This window comes from Scyliorhinus canicula, chromosome 4 (assembly GCF_902713615.1).
Source record: "Scyliorhinus canicula chromosome 4, sScyCan1.1, whole genome shotgun sequence".
NCBI lineage: Eukaryota > Metazoa > Chordata > Chondrichthyes > Carcharhiniformes > Scyliorhinidae > Scyliorhinus > Scyliorhinus canicula.
In genome coordinates this window covers 28,968,787-28,986,609 of record NC_052149.1, presented here as the reverse complement: position 1 = coordinate 28,986,609, position 17,823 = coordinate 28,968,787, and the positions used below count along the sequence as shown (strand labels likewise).

The window sequence follows — 17,823 nt, the reverse complement described above, 5'->3', positions numbered from 1 at the left end:
TCAACAAAGTGTTTGAGGCTTTCTACTGGGGGATGTGTACCTCTGAGCCTCCCTGACGGGAACTCGGGAATGAAACAGTTCCTCGATGGACATGCCATGTTGGGGATAATAGGAGGAGGGGACCGGAAGCACCGCTAGGACTGGAAAAGACCATGGAGAGCATCAGCTCCATGCAGGCGACGAAGGGACCTTTCGCAGTCCCGATGGACTTTGACAAAACATTTGCGAATGCACTTGTCTCGTACATGTGGAGATGTTCGCAGACTCACTAGCAAGGGGCATCCTGCGTCCAACGTTAACACAAGCCACCATACCACTGTTACCCAAGAAAGACAAAGATCCAACGGAATGCGGATCATACAGACCCATTTCACTGTTCAATGTGGATGCGAAAATACTTGCAAAAATCGTGGCTAAGAGTCTGGAGAACTGCGTACCACAGGTAGACGGGCTTTGTCAAGGGTAGACAGTTAACAGCGAACATCAGACAATTGCTGAACATGGTAATGATCCCATCCGGTGACAGTGCACTAGAGGTGATCGTCTAACTGGACGCAGAGAATCCTTTGACAGAGTCGAGTGGAGCGGTGAGAAGCTGGAAAGGAATCCAACGAGGAGTCAGAGAGCACAGAGTATCACTCTATATGGATGATCTGCTCCTCTACATCTCAGACCCGCAAAACGGCATGGAAGGGACCATGAAGCTCCTCAGAGTTTGGAGCCTTCTCGGGCTAAAAACTCAACCTGAGTAAGAGTGAAGACATCCCGGTGAACCCGAGAGAGGGAGGAGCAGAGCTTAGGGGACTAACAGGGATCCCCAAAAAAGTCCTATAGAGAACAAGAAACATGGGGGACCTGTCCCTCCAAAACATACAGTTCTATCACTGGGCAGCCACGGCGGAAAGAGTGAGGTGATGGGTGAAAGAACCAGACATGGAATGGGTGGGGATGGAGGAAAGCTCCTGCACAGGTATGTCCCTCTGGGCCCTCTAAACAGTAGCGCTCCCATCCCCGCCAACAAAGCACTCAGCAAGCCCAGTGGTGGTAGCTACCCTGAGAACTTGGAACCAGATGAAGCAGCACTCCGGCTGAACTGAAATGTCCACCATGGCCCTCATCTGCGGCAATCACTAGTTCGTGCCAATCATGCTAGATACCACCTTTAAGAGGTGGAGACAAGATGGGGAGACACTGACTGCTCGGGACTTTTAGATAGAGGACAGGCTAGTGACCTTAGAGGAACTGACAAAGAGTCTGCAGTACCTAACGCGAATGAACTCCATCACCTACAGGTTGAGAGCATTCTCCGCAAGGAGACAACAGCATACCCATGGACTCCAAGACACACAACGCAGAGGAACTACTGGAAACGGATAATCTGGGAGGGGGAAACTGCAGGGACCTGTAAGGTTGACTATTAGAAAGGACACGGCTTCCCACTGGTTGAAACATGGGAAAAAATGAGAGGAAGAACTAGGGATAAAATAAGGTGAGGACTCTAGCAGTGAACATGGGGAAGTCCACATCCTCATGCGTATTGCTAAACCTCATGCAGCTAGAAGTGGTGTATAGAGCACACCTGACAAGTACTCAAATGAGCAGGTTCTTCCCAGAGGTGGAGGGAAAATGTGAACGGTGCCAGGGAGGCCCAGTCAACCACATCCACATGTTCTGAGCATGCCCCAGACTTGTTGGGTTCTGGACAGCCTTCTTCAATGTCCAAGATTGTGGTGGTGAGGGTGGAGTCATGCCCAAGAGTGGCAGTCTTCGGGGTATTGGACCAGCCAGAACTGTTCATGGGGATCACTGGCACCACCCACAGCTGAAGACTGGCTGGCAGACCAGTCGGAATTTCACCATCTGGAGAAGATCAAAGTTGCTATCCGAGGGTCAAAGAATGGCTTGCACAAAGTGTGGTGGTCATTTACCAACTTGTTCCAGGACCTGTTCAAATCCAATAGCCAATAGAGTGACGGGAGGAGGGGCACACGGGAACCAACAAGACAAAAAGAACAATTGTGCCTCGCGCAGGGAGGGGAGGCCAAGGAGAGAGGCGGGGAAGGTTGGAGAATAGCCAAAATGGATATTAGGGCCTAGAGTAAGGCCACAAAGAACAGAACTCCTAAAGAAACAACAAAAGCAGGATGGTGGGGGGGGGGGGGGGGGAAGAGGAGAGGGAGGTATGGGGAAAAAGCGACAAAGGGGGGTGAGGGGAAGAGGAAAGAACCATATATACATAAATAAAGGACAATCACCCACTGAATGATATTAGACCGAAGAAAATATCTCAAAACAACAAAAAAAGGGTGGGGGTGAGGGTGGGTTGATACCAATGGTAATTTCTTATATATTGTACCAAATGCACATACCCTTGTCTATTGTACAGTGTATAAAATGAAAAACTGCAATAAAAACATTAACAAAAAAGAACATTTTCACTCAAATCTGCTACCTCTTGCAGGCAGAGCTGCGACATCAAAACAGGATGAGGCCAGCATTGCCAGTGGCTACGAAGGTGACTGTGGTCATGTAGTCAGTCTCCCAGGCTAGAACAGAAGAGATTGCCAGCATCTTTCAGCTTGCTGATCACTGTTATGAGGGGAAAGGAGGGGACGTTGGGGGGGGGGGGGGGGGGGGGGGGGGGGGGGCTGACTGAGGAGTGGGCAAGGGTCTCATGGAGACTGGGTAAACGAGTTTGGTTGTGGCTTAAAACTGAATAGGTCGCGCACAAATAATGGAGGGAATGTTGGCCCTAGCTACGCTTACCTTCTCATGGGATGTATGGAACATTTTTTATTCCAGCTCTATACTGAAATTCCCCGCCTCACCTCTCTTTCCAGAACACTGATGACCACGTCAGTGCTGTTTCCTGCACTTGCTCTGAACTAGAAAATGTCATCAACTTTGCTTCCAAATCTGAGTGTTTTCAGCACTTTCCATTAAAATTTTAAAAACTTAGGCCCATTCATTGCAAAATAAATTATAGTGTATGTCTTGCAACCCTGGGTGTGTCACATGTATTGACCCGATGCCAACCCACTTTTGTACCGATTCCTAAAGATTTGGCTTTTGCTTTAATTGGGAATATAATTATAAGCATCTTTAAAAAAAAAACAAGTAAAACGCATCATACAATGAAATGTACTGGGTGCAATTACAGAAACTAGTATCCTTTTGATAAATTTAAATTTCACATTAACACATTCATGTAAGCACTTCTACAAATAAAACATTATGGTATTATTAGTTTTACGTGTTTACGCATTTGCTATCATGTTTATCAAATTAGATAGCACAGCTTATTTAACTGTATTCGCATACTCCATCCACTCATGTAAGCTAAAATTTCTAACCAAGGGGATAGTAAAAGCAGAATTCAAATAGGACATGAACATTTGCAATACGCTCAACATTAGAGAGATAAAAGAATGTTTTAAATGATCGAACAGATCTATAAATCATGTAACAATTCAAAACTAATGGAAACGCAGAACGTGCCAGCCTTTGGGTATGCACGCAAGTGAACACGTTTCAGGGTAGCTTAGTTGCTGCACGGTGCATTTGAATTCACTGTATTCCTGTAGGAGTGCTATTCAGTTCTGTAGTTGCTAGCACATATACGAGCCTCTCAACGTGGGGCCAAAGCAGTCTTGTGGCATGCTTTTGTTGCTTGTATCCACTGTAGATAAATGGCATATTGTTAGTTTATCCATACATGGCCATTCTTAATTGCTATGAGTGAAACCCAACTGGAAGGTCCAAGGTCATTGTGTTAGGCCCCACAAAGAATCACAGAAAGGAACGATGGTTACAGAGGGGATGGTTATTATTTCCACATGGTAGTGCGGGCAAAGAACAAGTTAAAATAGGAACTTAAGTGCTTTGTATTGATTGTAACGTAACTAACCTAAAAGAGGAGGGAGCGTGCATATGGCAACTCATTTTAAGTGGAAGGAGAACAAAGATGATGGATCTGGGCAGAATAAATCAAGTATTATTGATTAAATGTGAGAGGAACAGAAGAAAGCCACACCCCTAAAACTGCTCAAGAATTCATAAATAGCTCCCTGATTAACCTGATAAAGAATGTTAATACTGACAATTATTTTCAGCATTGGTAGAAAAATATTTCATATTTAGGATGGGTATAAAACATAAAAAACAGTACCATTTTACACGTGAATGTCAGAATTTTCAGGTCAAACCTCCCAGATATATGAACAATTTATTTCAATGCTCCTGTGACGGCTGCTGGTGAAGGCCTTTGGATTGTTGCTGCATTGAGAAAAGTGAATTACAGCAATCAAATTACTAAGCTTCTAACTACACTTAACATAGATGGTAAGAGGGTAGAGGGGATGCCCCAATAGGAATTGAACAAACGTGAACGGTGTTAATAATAATAATAATCGTTATTATTGTCACAAGTAGGCTTACTTGAAGTTACTATGAAAATTCCCTAGTCGCCACACTCCGGCGCCTGCTCGGGTACACAGAGGGAGAATTCAGAATGTCCAATTCACCTAACAAGCACGTCTTTTGGGACTTGTGGGAGGAAACCATAGCACCTGGAGGAAACCCACGCAGACATAGGGAGAACGTGCAGACTCGGCACAGACACAGTGACCCAAGCAGGAATCTAAGTTGGGGCCCTGGCGCTGTGAAGCAACAGTGCTCACCAGTGTGCTACCGTGCCGCCCTCTAAGAGAACTAACTGCCAAAGTACCATGGAGATTGCTGAGCGGACCCAATTCAGAAAGAAGGTTGGCACAAAGGGCCATTTCAAGATGATGCTTGACAAGAATTCGAACTTCACCACCAATCACAGTGAAAGTTGGGATATCTTCAAATTTAATATATTTTTCATGTGACTGAATGCAAGGAACTAATGTGCCAACAGCCAGGTTGCTGTGCAAAAATGCATAAAATAAATGTCTTTTCGCCATACAAAAACTTAAACAGACTTTGGTTTGAACACATGAAAGAGGTAGGCATATCTCTGGACCTTCTGATCAAGATCGGAAACCCTTTTTTCCGATCAGGATCAGACTTACCTCCTACCGATATTTCACGGCAGTCTTTTGATGGAGGATCCTTCACATCTGGCCCATAGAGAACGGCGCAGAAAATCAATGCAGAAACCACACACTCTTTTTGCAGCACTAGCTGACGTATTCCGAAAAGTAGTTTAAAGGTCCCAAAACAACTTTGAAAACATCTACAGAGAGAAGTTACATGGGTAGGGTAGGTAAGGAGGTAGGGGAAGGATGGCTGTGGGTGGGTTCGTAGGTGGAAGAGATTAGGTGGTTGAGTAGGTAGACAGGGTGGGGGGAGCTGGGTTAGGTCAGAAGCTTGTTGGGTGGTGGGGGATAATCATCTAAGGTCAGTGAGAGTGATTGCCGGGGTTCAGTTGTACAGTTACCAGGTGTTAGACGAGGTCTTTTTCTTGTTTTAACATTTCCCGTGTAACTACCCAGGAAAGTAAGTCAAAACTGTCCTAAGTCTACGACTCAAAGAGATGGCCCTGGGAGCAGAGGAATTGCCCATCAGAAGTTCAGACTTCCCAGGCAATTCCCATGGACTCCTTGCATTAAGACTTCCAAGGGGTCATCTTCCGGGTAACGTCCGGTCCCGACTATCCAGATAATTGAAGATCTGGGCCAATATTTTTCTATATCCCTGCAATTCAGAACCTCTACGTGCATGCTCCTTGGGATTCCAGTAATTTGCTGTCTCCGTGTGTTTGTTGCCCAGTGACATCTCATCACTGCAGGAATGGCTTGTGCTGCATACAATGTTGGGGCGCTGTACACTTACACCAAAAATAACCCTTTATATGGAAGAGATACAATATGACACAATAGGCTGAATGGCCTCTTTCTGCACCGTAACCTTTCTCTGACCCTATGACAACATTCTATGCCTAGCATTTGGGCATCAATTTTAACATGTCAAAATCAATAGAGGGGAAATTCTCTAAATGGGTTCTCAGAAGAACATACTGGCCCATTAACATAGGTGTTATGTCCACTGTCACTTTTACTAAATGGGCCTACCACTGGGCAGCCAAATCCCATTTCAAGCTTCATGTCTTGTTTAATATGCAAATCAGGATTCTGTGACAAATAGGACTCCAAATATAATTTTTGGGCAGGAATGGTCTGAGAGTCATCTGTGTACCCTGCAAACAGTTTTATTGACATGAAAGAGAAAAGGACCTGCAAACCTACATTTGAAATTATTTTTGCGAACCAGGAGCGCTGCCCTCGACTTGCATAACTTCCAAAGCCTGACACCCTCCAGGTTGCCTGATATTGTGCTCACCCTGAGACAGCACAGTGGATTGGGGCCCACATTTGGGGTCATCAGTTTGTTGGTTCTGTTTAAAGTACTTTTTGTTGCTGGAGCAGGTGCACTGGCATGGTGCTCCCTGCTCCCCCCTCCCTCGGCTGACTGTCTAAAAGTTGAAGTTGATTCCTCTAAATACAACAGACTCTTCCAATCCCTCCTCTCAAAGTGTTCTCGGGCGAGATTCTCTATTTGGGAGACTATATTCTCCTGCTGGAGCTGGAAAGCAACTGAATTACGCTCCTGCTTCCACACACACAGCTGTCAGCCTTGTTTCATTCATCTTCCTTCATGGTTGCTCTAACCACAATGTTTATAAACATCATGAATCACTTCAAAGAGAGTTATGCGTTTTCCAATCTCCCCCCCCCCCCCCCCCCCCTCCCCCCTCCCAACGCTTGAGTGCTTTTGAAGCGGAGAGCTGGACATTGACAGCACCCTAACTTTCTTTGAAGTGGTTGATGTGTGTGTGAAAGCTGTCACTAAAAGCCAAGTAATGAAAATGAATGAAGGACTTGCAGCTCAAGGACCTGAGTGGTTTAAACACAGCTGCCTGCATTCTCTTTCCAGGAAGTGACACGTGGTGCTTTCTGTGTATAAGCCAGCAGGTGTATGCCCAGGTGAGTGTTACAACAGTAATTATTTTCTCTGTCTCTGTCTGGACTGCTCGCTATCTTTATTTAGGGAGTGTCTGCAGGGTTCTCCTTTATTTAGGGGTCCCTTGGGCGGATCCCTTTATTTAAGGGGTCTCTGGGAGGGGTGGGTCTAGTGGGGTTGTCTGGGCAGGTCTTGCATTGTGGGGGTGGAGGGAGGTCCTTGGATGAACTTTGGGGGCACCCTCCCCCTAAGGAATTACTCCTTTGGCCCACCATGAGGCTCACCACGTCAGGGCCATGCTTGTCCATTCCCGTAGTGATTCTCGCCCGAGTGATTTCCGGCACAGAGGACCGAAGAATCATGTAGGCCCAGAGAATATGGTACCCGTCTCACCGAGTAGATACAAACAGGTCTTACGCGAGGGCGAACCTCAACCCAATGGCAGCGGGGGCCAGAGAATTTGAAATGGATCGGCGCCTGATGCCGATCCTGATTGTTCCCCCCCCGATGCTGGATTCTCCGCTGCATCCGGAACTCATCTTCTGGCGGCGGAGAATCCAGCCCCCCAATTCTGTCTGATATTTTTAACTACATTGTGGATTTTAGATTCCAGTTGCCATGAGCAGCATTCCTGAAGTACATTCCTCCTGACCTTTCTTCCTGTAACACTGAAATCTTCACTGCTGTGCTCAAAGATAGAGCATAATATTGAATTTGGCAGCACCTACAACAGTATTTATACTAGACTGTAGTTATTGTATATCTTTGTATATGCATAATTATAAGATATGTTTATCCAAAAATTGAACTAATGGAAAGAGTTAAGTACCCATGCCAATTTTAAAATTTTAAGGAAGGACATGGTTGCACTGTAACAAGTTTATATAGTTTCCATTTTGTTCAGACATGTAATTGTATTTTGTATTTGCTTAAAATAATTGAATCTAGTTCTGAACTGGAAGAATGAGTTCTTGAACTATGTTCTGCCATTTGTAACATTGGTAGGGTGCCTGGCTGGTAGTGCAAGGTGCCTGGGTGCCAGGTTGCCCAAGCCAGGAATTGGGCCTGGGGGTGCCCAGCCCTTAAGAGGTGGGGTGAGGCGGGGCGTCCAGGACCCCTTAAGTGCTAAGTTGGGACATCTGGAGGCTGCGCTGGGGTGGCTGAGGGGGTCGAGCATTCAGGTGACATTTAAAAATGTCACTGTCAGCTCTGTAGTGCAAGAAGTGAAGTAAGTGTGGCCTCGGCTAACCCCTCCCAAAAAGCAATGTCCCATTTGATAGCAGGGTCATACTTGGCACCTTACACCGACCTCTTTGTGCCCAAAATGGGACTTATTTTTTCTTTAAATAATGCCCAAAGGGACCAAAATGGACGCATTACTATAGGAGCAGTCTTACCAACACCCTATACAGTTAAAGAAAACCTCACTGACTGTGTATATCATCCTCCTTGCAATATAGGTCAATGTTCCATTTGCCTTCCTAATTGCTTGCTTAACCTGCATGCGAACTTGTGATGCATGTACCAGCACACCCAGATCCCTCCGCCCACAACAATCTGTTAATCTTTCTCCGTTTAAATAGTATTCTGCTTCTCTATTCTTCCTGTCAAAGTGGACAACCTCACATATTCCTAATATTCTATTTGTCAAATGTTTGCCCATCCATTTAATCTACATCCATTTGCAGACACTTTGGGCGAAATTCTCCGCCCCCCACGACGGGTGGGAGAATAGCGGGAGGGCCTTCCCGACATTTTTGCCGCCCTCCCGCTATTCTCCCCCCCCCCCCCCCGCCGAAGTCCCGACCCGAATCGCTGCCGCCGTTTTTTTTACGGGCGGCAGCGATTCTCAGCTGTTAGATGGGCCGAAGTCCCAGCCCTTTACGCCGTTTTTACGGACGGCAGACACACCTGGTCTTGCCGTTCGTAAAACCGGCGTCACAAACTCGCTATTAATAACCATGGCACCGATTGGCACGGCCGTACCACGGCCGTGCCAAGGGTGCCATGGGCCCGCGATCGGTGGGCACCGATCGCGGGCAGCGGGCCCGATGCCCGCGCACTACTTGTCCTTCCGCCGCCCCGCAGTATCCATTCGCGGGGCGGCTGAGGGGCAACCCGGCCCGCGCATGCGCGGGTTTCGCGCAAAAACGCGATGACGTCACCTGCGCATGCGCGGGTTGGAGTCTTCCAAACTGCGCATGCGCGGCTGACGTCATATGACGCGTCAGCCGGCGCTAACTCCGGCAAGCGGGCTTAACGATTTTCGTTAAGCCCGTCTTGCCGGAGCCTACGGCGTCGGGCTGCTAGCCCCGACCGGGGACCAGAATCGGTCCCCCGTCGGGAAGGGGCGCGCTGCCGTAAAACCCGCCCGGGTTTTACGGCAGCTTTACGATTTCTCCCGTTTTGGGAGAATCTCGCCCTTTGTCCTCTTCACAACTTGCTTCCCAGTCTACATTTGAATTGTCAGTAGATTTGGCTGATAATGACCCGGATGAAGGGACAGTGTAAGAAGTGGAGGCTGATCTCTGTGGCACTCCACTGGTTACAGTTTGCCAACCTGGAAATAATCTATTTATCTCAACTCTATTCTATGACTCGCAGTTTTCTATTTGTACGTTATTTCCTCTTTCTGTGCTAATTACGACCCTCAACACCATGAGCTCAGGTGTGCTACTCCTTTAAGTGACACTTGAGAAACCCAAATACACTACAGCTATTGGGTCTACTTTATACGCCCTGATTGTTCGATCCTCAAAGAACTATAATAAATTCGTTGAACAGGATTTCCTTCTCATACAATCAGTGTCAACATGCATTTATTATGATTTTCTAAATGCCCTGGTACTACTTCCTTAATGATAAATTCCAGCATTGTCCCAATGGCAGATATTAGACTAACTGGCCTACTGTTTCCTGTTTTCTTCCCCCCCCCCCCCCCCAACTTTCTTAAATAGGGGCATTACATTTGCGGCTTTCCAATCTATTGGGCCCATACAATCAATGCATCTATTATCTCTGAAGTCGCTTCTCTAAAGGATGCAGGTCATCAGGTCCAGGAGACCGGTCGGCCTTTAGTCCAGTTAGTTTTCCTCTAGTGATAGCTTTTAGTTCTTGTTTAAGTTCCTCCCTCCATTTATCCCCTTTATTTTCTACTATCATTGGAATGCTTTTAATGTCGATGAAGACAGATGCAAAAATATTTCTTCAAAATCCCTTCCATTTCCTTGTTATATTCTATTATCGGGGCTGACTTTGACTTCTTTGGATAGTTTTCTGTTGAAGGCAGAGAGAAAGAATGAACATGAACATTTTTTTTTAGAAAATATTTTATTGAGGCATTTATAATTTTAACATTTTAACATTCAAAACAACAGAGCGGTCCAACACACACAAAACCCCACAATAACATATGCAACCTCCCCCCCGCCCGCACTAACTCCGAGCTACCGATATATTAGATTCCCTGCCCTTATTCTTCACTTCCATGTCTCCCCTTTCCCCTCTCCCCACCCCCCTCCTGCTGACGGTCAGTTTTCCTTAAAGAAGCTTATGAACTGCTGCCACCTCTGAGCGAACCCCTGCAATGAACCCCATAAGGCGAACTTAATCTTCTCTCGCCTAAGAAACCCTGCCATGTCACTGACCCACACCCATGACTTTGGAGGCTCCAAGTCCCTCCATTTCAGCAAAATCCGTCTCCGGGCCACCAGGGAGGCAAAGGCCAAAATGTTGGCCTCTCTTCTCTGGGCTCCCGGATCTTCCAACACTCCAAATATTGCCACCTCTGGACTCGGAGTCCCTTCCAGGACCTCTGACATGACTTCTGAGAATCCCTGCCAAAATACCCTCAGCTTCGGACAAGCCCAAAACATATGTACACGATTCGCCTGGATTTCCCCCGTACTGCCTACATCTGTCCTCCACCTCCTCAAAAAACCTACTCATCTGGTCCACAGTCATGTGAGCCCTGTGGACCACCTTGAACTGGATCAGCCTGAGCCTGGCACACGGCGAGGATGCATTGACTCTCCTCAGGGCCTTCTCCCACAGCCTGACTTTCAACTCCCCTCCCAACTGTTCCTCCCACTTATTCTTCACCTCCCCGATTGGGACCCCTCCCATTCCATCAGTTCCTTACATATTTACGAGACCCTCCCCTCCCCAACCCCTGTTTTAGGTATCAACTTATCCTGTAGTCTATTTAGAGGGGGGCGAGGGAAGCTTGGAACTTGCTGTGGTGAATGTGATTCACACCGGATTATAATCTGTATATACATGTGTCTGTACTGTAAGTGCAGTTGCACTACCTGTCCTCCAGGGGGAGTAGCTCTGGGAATGCTTGAGTTGTATGGGGCTTCTCCCTTGGCTCTGCCTAGGACTCCTCCCCCGGAAGCTGCTGTATAAAAGCTCAGTGCCACATGGTCAGCCAGCCAGTTCACTGAAAGTTCAATGGCTAACCGGCTGGCTCTGTTGTGAGTATATTAAAACCGCTATTCTAATCCTACAAGCACGTGTCCGTAAAATTGTTGGTTCCAACAATTTAATATACTCAGGAAACAGTCGAAGAAATCATGGAAGCAGCCCTCAAGCCCGGACGCCTAGAACTCGACCCAGAGGATGCAGAGGCTAAGGAAATTTTTTCCCACTGGCTGAGTTGTTTTAAAGCCTACCTGGCAGAAGCCAGCACCGCCGGAACAACGGAGGAACAAAAACTCAGCCTACTGCACGCGAGGGTAAGCCACAGAATCTCCACACAGCTAAATCCGGCCGGTTCTTACACCGCAGCGCTGGCAATATTGGACAAAATGTACGTTAGGCCCATTAACGAGGTTTATGCACGCCACGTGTTTACGACTCGCCGTCAGCGGCCTACAGAAACGCTAGCCGAGTTCGTAAGGGAATTGAACAATCTTTCCAATGACTGTAATTATCAAGCCGTTACCGCGGCGGAACATAGGGAGCTTGGTGTGCGGGATGTTTTCGTAGCGGGCCTTAGGTCTAACTATGTGCGCCAAAGACTGCTAGAAAAGGGGGCCCAGGACTTAGACACTACTGTGGAGGCTGCTACCACTATGGAAATTTCCTTCCGCAGCCTCACCTCATTTCCCGCGGACCCCATCATGGACCCCCGACCAACAGTCCCCCCAAGCCTGTGCCGCATGGCCCCCCAGCTACCACGCTGCCAAAGCCAGTTACTCTGCTGCCCCAGCCAGCTACTCGGCTGCTTCAGCCTGCCATTTCTGTGCCCAAAGCCAGCACCCATGGCAGCACTGCCAGGCCCGTAATGCGACCTGCAGCAGCTGCGGGCGAAAAGGACACTATGCCAGAGTGTGTCTGGCGAAGAAAGCCCCAGCCTCTAACCCTCCCACGGCTCAAAGCACCCGTTCCCTGAATTCACAGGCCTGCAGGCCCCGAAATGCTGCAGCCTGTATGCCGACTCCGCCCCCACCCGACATGTGCGACTCATGGGGGCGGCCATCTTGGCAATCCTCCTCCATGCGGCCGCCCATGTGCGACTCATGGGGGCAGCCATCTTGGGATCCATCACATTCAAACTCTGAAACTCACCTCGACGACTACGAACTCAGAGGGCAGTCATCACGGGGACACTCCAGCACAGCTGATCGAGCCGCCGACTACCCGCAACTCAGCGCATTCACCCTGGATCAATCCCGCCCCAAGCACCTACGAAGTTCGATGGCGGAGGTCGAGATCAACGGGTACAGCACGCCATGCCTCTTTGACTCCGGGAGCACCGAGAGCTTTATACATCCAGAGCTGGTAAGACGCTGTTCGCTTTCTATTTTTCCGGTGAGCCAAACTATCGCCCTCGCTTCGGGCTCCCACTCAGTCCAAATCCAAGGATGCACCGTTGCTACGCTCACAATTCGAGGCGCTAGTTATTCTAAATTTAAACTTTATGTCCTGTCCGACCTCTGCGCGCCACTCTTATTAGGCCTGGATTTCCAGTGCAACCTCAAGAGCCTCACCCTCAGCTTCGGCGGGCCCCTGCCCCCACTCACTATCTGCAGCCTAACCACGCTGCGCATCTCCCCCCCTCCGCTCTTCGCCAATCTCACTCCAGATTGCAAGCCAGTAGCTACTCGCAGCAGGCGATACAGCCTACAGGATAGGGTCTTTATCCGATCGGAGGTCCGACGGCTGCTCAGTGAGGGGATCATAGAGGCCAGTAATAATCCCTGGAGAACTCAGGTGGTGGTCGTCAAGACCGGGGAAAAATTTTGCATGGTCGTCGACTATAGCCAGACCATAAATCGCTTTACGCTCCTAAATGCGTATCCCCTCCCCAGAATTGCAGACATGGTTAATCAGATCGCCCAATATCGGCTATTTTCCACGGTGGATCTGAAGTCTGCATACCACCAGCTCCCAATCCGCCCGGAGGACCGCCACTACACGGCATTCGAGGCCGATAGCCGTCTCTTCCATTTCCTCCGGGTCCCTTTCGGCGTCACTGACAGGGTTTCGGTGTTCCAACGAGCAATGGACCGAATGGTAGACCAGTACGGGCTGCGGGCCACGTTTCCGTATCTGGACAATGTTACCATCTGCGGCTATGAAATGAAATGAAAATCGCTTACTGTCACGAGTAGGCTTCAATGAAGTTACTGTGAAAAGCCCCTAGTCGCCACATTCCGGCGCCTGTCCGGGGAGGCTGGTACGGGAATCGAACCGTGCTGCTGGCCTGCTTGGTCTGCTTTAAAAGCCAGCGATTTAGCCTTGTGAGCTAAACCAGCCCCCATGACCAGCAGGACCACGACGCCAACCTCCACCATTTTCTCCAAACGGCACAGAAATTAAATCTCACTTATAACAAGGAGAAATGCGTTTTCCGCACAAACAGACTGGCCATCCTCGGCTACGTCGTGGAGAACGGAGTCCTGGGCCCAGACCCGGACCGCATGCGCCCCCTCTTAGAACTCCCCCTCCCTCATTGCCCCAAGGCCCTCAAACGGTGCTTGGGGTTCTTCTCATACTACGCCCTCAGACTCGTCCCCTTTTAAGGTGCCACCTCCAGTCACTCCCACACCAACCCCTCCTCCACTACCCATTTCCTAATCATCGAAATATTGGCAGCTCAGTAATAGTTAATAAATTTCAGAAGGGCCAAGCCCCCCTCATCGCACCCCCACTCAAGGTCCTTCTTCACTCTCGGGCTTTCCCGGCCAACATAAAACCCGAGATCGCAGTGTTCATCTTCCTAAAAAAATGCCTTGGGGATGAAGATTGGGAGACACTGAAACACAAACAGCAATCTCGGGAGGACTGTGATTTTCACAGTCTGTACCGTCCCCGCCAATGACAGCAGGCAGCACGGTAGCACTGTGGATAGCATAATTGCTTCACAGCTCCAGGGTCCCAGGTTCGATTCCAGCTTGGGTCACTGTCTGTGCGGAGACTGCACATCCTCCACGTGTGTGCGTGGGTTTCCTCCGGGTGCTCCGGTTTCCTCCCATAGTCCAAATATGTGCAGGCTAGGTGGATTGGCCATGATAAATTGCCCTTGGTGTCCAAAATTGTCCTTAGTGTTGGGTGGGGTTATGGGGATAGGGTGGAGATGTTGACCTTGGGTAGGGTGCTCTTTCCAAGAGCCGGTGGAGACTCGATGGGCCGAATGGCCTCCTTCTGCACTGTAAATTCTATGATAACACTTTCCACCTATGGAAGTCCCCTTTCATTTACTCAATCACCCTGCCCAAATTTAGTTTATGCAGCTGGCCCCAGTCCCTTGACATCTGAATCCCCAGGTACCTAAAACTCCTTCCCACCACTTTGAACGGCATCTCTCCCAGTCTACTCTTCTGCCCCCTTACCTGGATCCCAAAATCCTCACTCTTGCCTATATTTAGTTTGTAACCTGAGAACTGGCCAAATTCCTCCAGTATTCCCATAATTCCTGCGATTCCCTTTAATGCAATCGATGTGAATCCAAATCTGGGATCTTCCGCAGCACCCGTTTAACAATCTCAACGTCATCCCAGTTTGGGACATTTTTATTTACCAATACTGTACCACGGCCATTCACTCCAATTTCCCACTAAACATAATATATCTACCCCCAGGGCCTGCCTCCAGATTCCCCACCTCAAATGTCACCCGCTCATTGACCAGGATTGCCACCCCCTCGTTTTAAAGTTTAATCTCGAATGGAACATCTGCCCAACTTATCCCTTCCTTAACCTAACCTTGTCCCCCACTTTCAGATGTCTCCTGCAACGTAGCCAGGTCCGCCTTCAGTTGTCTCAAGTGCGCGAACACGGGCCCTTTTGATTGGCCCATTCAGTCCCAGCCTGGTCAGGAGGAACACCTCCCCCCCCCCTCCCCTGCTGCTCAACCATAACGTCTCCTAAGCCAGTCTTCAGCCCATGTCCCGCACCTCCCCTGGCCCGCCCTCGGGCAACTACCATCATTAACCCTCCTCCTCCTCCACATTGAAAGTCCCCTTCCCGTCAGCAGTCTACTCCCCCACTCCCACCCACCTCTCCCCCCCACGCCCCATCCCCAACATCGGTCTTCAGCTCAGTTCCCACTTTGCTTCCGTGAACTCGCCTGCCCAGCTAGCCTGGCAGCCCCCGCCCATGGTGCCTAGCATCTTACCCCCACTGGTTCCCCTCCCCCCCCCCCGTTCTTAGTGCAAATAGTTGAAACAATCGAAACAAAGGCAAGAAGTAAAAACAAACAAACCATCCCTCCCAAGGTCCAAACCCAAAGACCTACCCCTCCTCCCTTAACAAAGAACTATATATCAACCTCACCCCAAACAGGACCGAAAAAATATAAAGAAACCAGCTAAACCCCCCCCAAATAAATCCGAACAACCCAAACCCAAAATATTTACAGAACGTAGTTCAGATATCCTCAGTCAAAGTTCAAGGTCCTCCTTCTCCTGCCAGTCTATTTTGCTTCATAAAGTCCGCTGCCCCCTCCGCCGAGCCGAAATGCAACTTCTGCCCCCCATAGGTCACTCATAGGGGAGCTGGGTACAGTAGACCAAACTTTATGCCCTTCTTGTATAGGGCCGACTTGACCTTATTAAAACTCGCCCTCCTCTTCGCAATCTCTGCTCCCAGGTCCTGGTACACCCGGATCTCTACATCTTCCCAAGTGCATTGTCTCGTCTGCCTGGCCCACCTGATAAAACATTCCTTGTCCAGGAACCAATGTAATTGTAACCCCATCGCCCTCGGCGGCTCACCCCCCTGACGCTTCCACCTCCAACAGTCGGTCAAACGCACCTTCTCCAAGCAGCTTCTCCAACATCTTCCCCACATACGCACCAGCATCCGATCCTTCGATTCCCTCCGGCAGACCCACGATCCGAATGTTCTGTCTCCAAGAATGATTTTCCAGGTCCTCCACTTTCTCCAGCAGTCTCTTCTGGTGGTCACACATCAGCCCAATCTCTGCTGCCATCGAGGTGGACTGTTCCTCCTGCTCCGCGTCTGCTCCGCCAACCTCTGGATCGCCTGACCCTGGGCCGCCAGTCTCCACGCGGTCAGCCACCGCCTTGATCGAGTTCAAGGCCCGGGCCAGGTCCTCCACACTCTCCTTGGGTGAACTTTAAGAAGCTCACGAACTGGTCCATCGACCACTGAGCTGACGGGGTCCGACCCTGTTCATCCGCCATTTCCACGTGTGTTGTCCGCTCCTCACTCGCCACCATCACCTGGTTTGTTCTTTTACGATCACTTCTGGACCTCAGCTCCATAAACACGGGGTCAATTTCTTCTGTTCTTACTTCTGCACCTTTGCTCTACAAAATTGGCTAGATGGCGCCGACCCAACTGCGCATGTGCGGATCCCGCAGCGCTGGGTTGATGCCGGGCCGCTCCAGCGCCATGCTGCCCCCCCCCCCCAGGACCCGAGAATCGGGTCTCGGAATTGGCGCCGGAATAAAGTACTCCCGTTTTGGAGCCGACACTCTGCCACCGGACTAGAGAATCGCAGCCCCTTTCTTTGTTGAACACTGATGCAAAGTACTCATTTAGCTCATCGCCCATTTGGGCTCAACACACAGATTCCCCCCACTGTCCTTAAGTGGTCCAATCCTTTCCCTGGTCACCCTCTTGCTTTTTACATATGAATAAAAAGTTTTGGGATTTACCTTAATCCTACATACCAAAGACGTCTCATGACCCCTCCTAGCCCTCCTAATTTCCCGCTTCAGTAGCTTACTACTTTCTTTATACTCCCCCAGGGTTTTGACTGTCCCCACCATCTAGACCGTACAAAAGTCTCCTTTTTCTTTTTGACGAGGTTCACAATATCCCTCGTTATCCAAGGCTCCCAAACTCCCTATACGTTCTTCGTTCTCTCAGGAACGTGACTTTCCTGGATTCTAATCAACTGTCCTTGGCATTGTAGCTCTTTGGGCCTATCATGGTATGCCATGCCATCTTGCCTCTGAAGGCAGTCAGGAATCCACTTCTTTCCAGCTGAATGTTCCTTTTTTTTTTGGAAGGAACAAAAAGTAGAGATTATGCCGTGATAATGCTATTATTGAGCGTCCAATGGAATTTCTTAAACTGTGCATAGCAAGGTCTTGCAAAGAGAAAATATTGAACATATAATGTTAAAAATTTGACTTTGATGATGTTCATTGAGGGTGGTTTCCTCTCACAGTCCAAAGATGTACAGGTTAGGTGGATTGGCCTTGCTAAATTGCGTTTAGTGTCTGGAGGGGTGGCTTGGTAGCACAGTGGTTAGCATGATTTCTTCACAGTGGCCGGGTCCTAGGTTCAATTCCTGGCTTGGGTCACTGTCTGTGTGGAGTCTGCACATGCTTCCCCTGTCTGCGTGGGTTTCCTCTGGGTGCTCCGGTTCCCACATGTCCCAAAAGACGTGCTGTTAGGT

At 49.0% G+C, this 17,823-nt stretch overlaps 1 protein-coding gene across 3 annotated transcripts in view; it reads right to left on the bottom strand.

Annotated features, from left to right (window-relative positions):
• Positions 1-2,629: 2,629 nt before the first annotated feature.
• The window catches only part of LOC119964446, a 97,781-nt gene continuing 82,587 nt past the window's right edge, over positions 2,630-17,823 (bottom strand). For all 3 annotated transcript variants that reach the window (XM_038793930.1, XM_038793929.1, XM_038793931.1), the window contains exon 3: positions 2,630-3,679. In XM_038793930.1, coding sequence (XP_038649858.1) covers positions 3,609-3,679 — 71 coding nt within the window. In that variant the 3' untranslated portion in view covers positions 2,630-3,608. The remainder of the gene's footprint in view (positions 3,680-17,823) is intronic.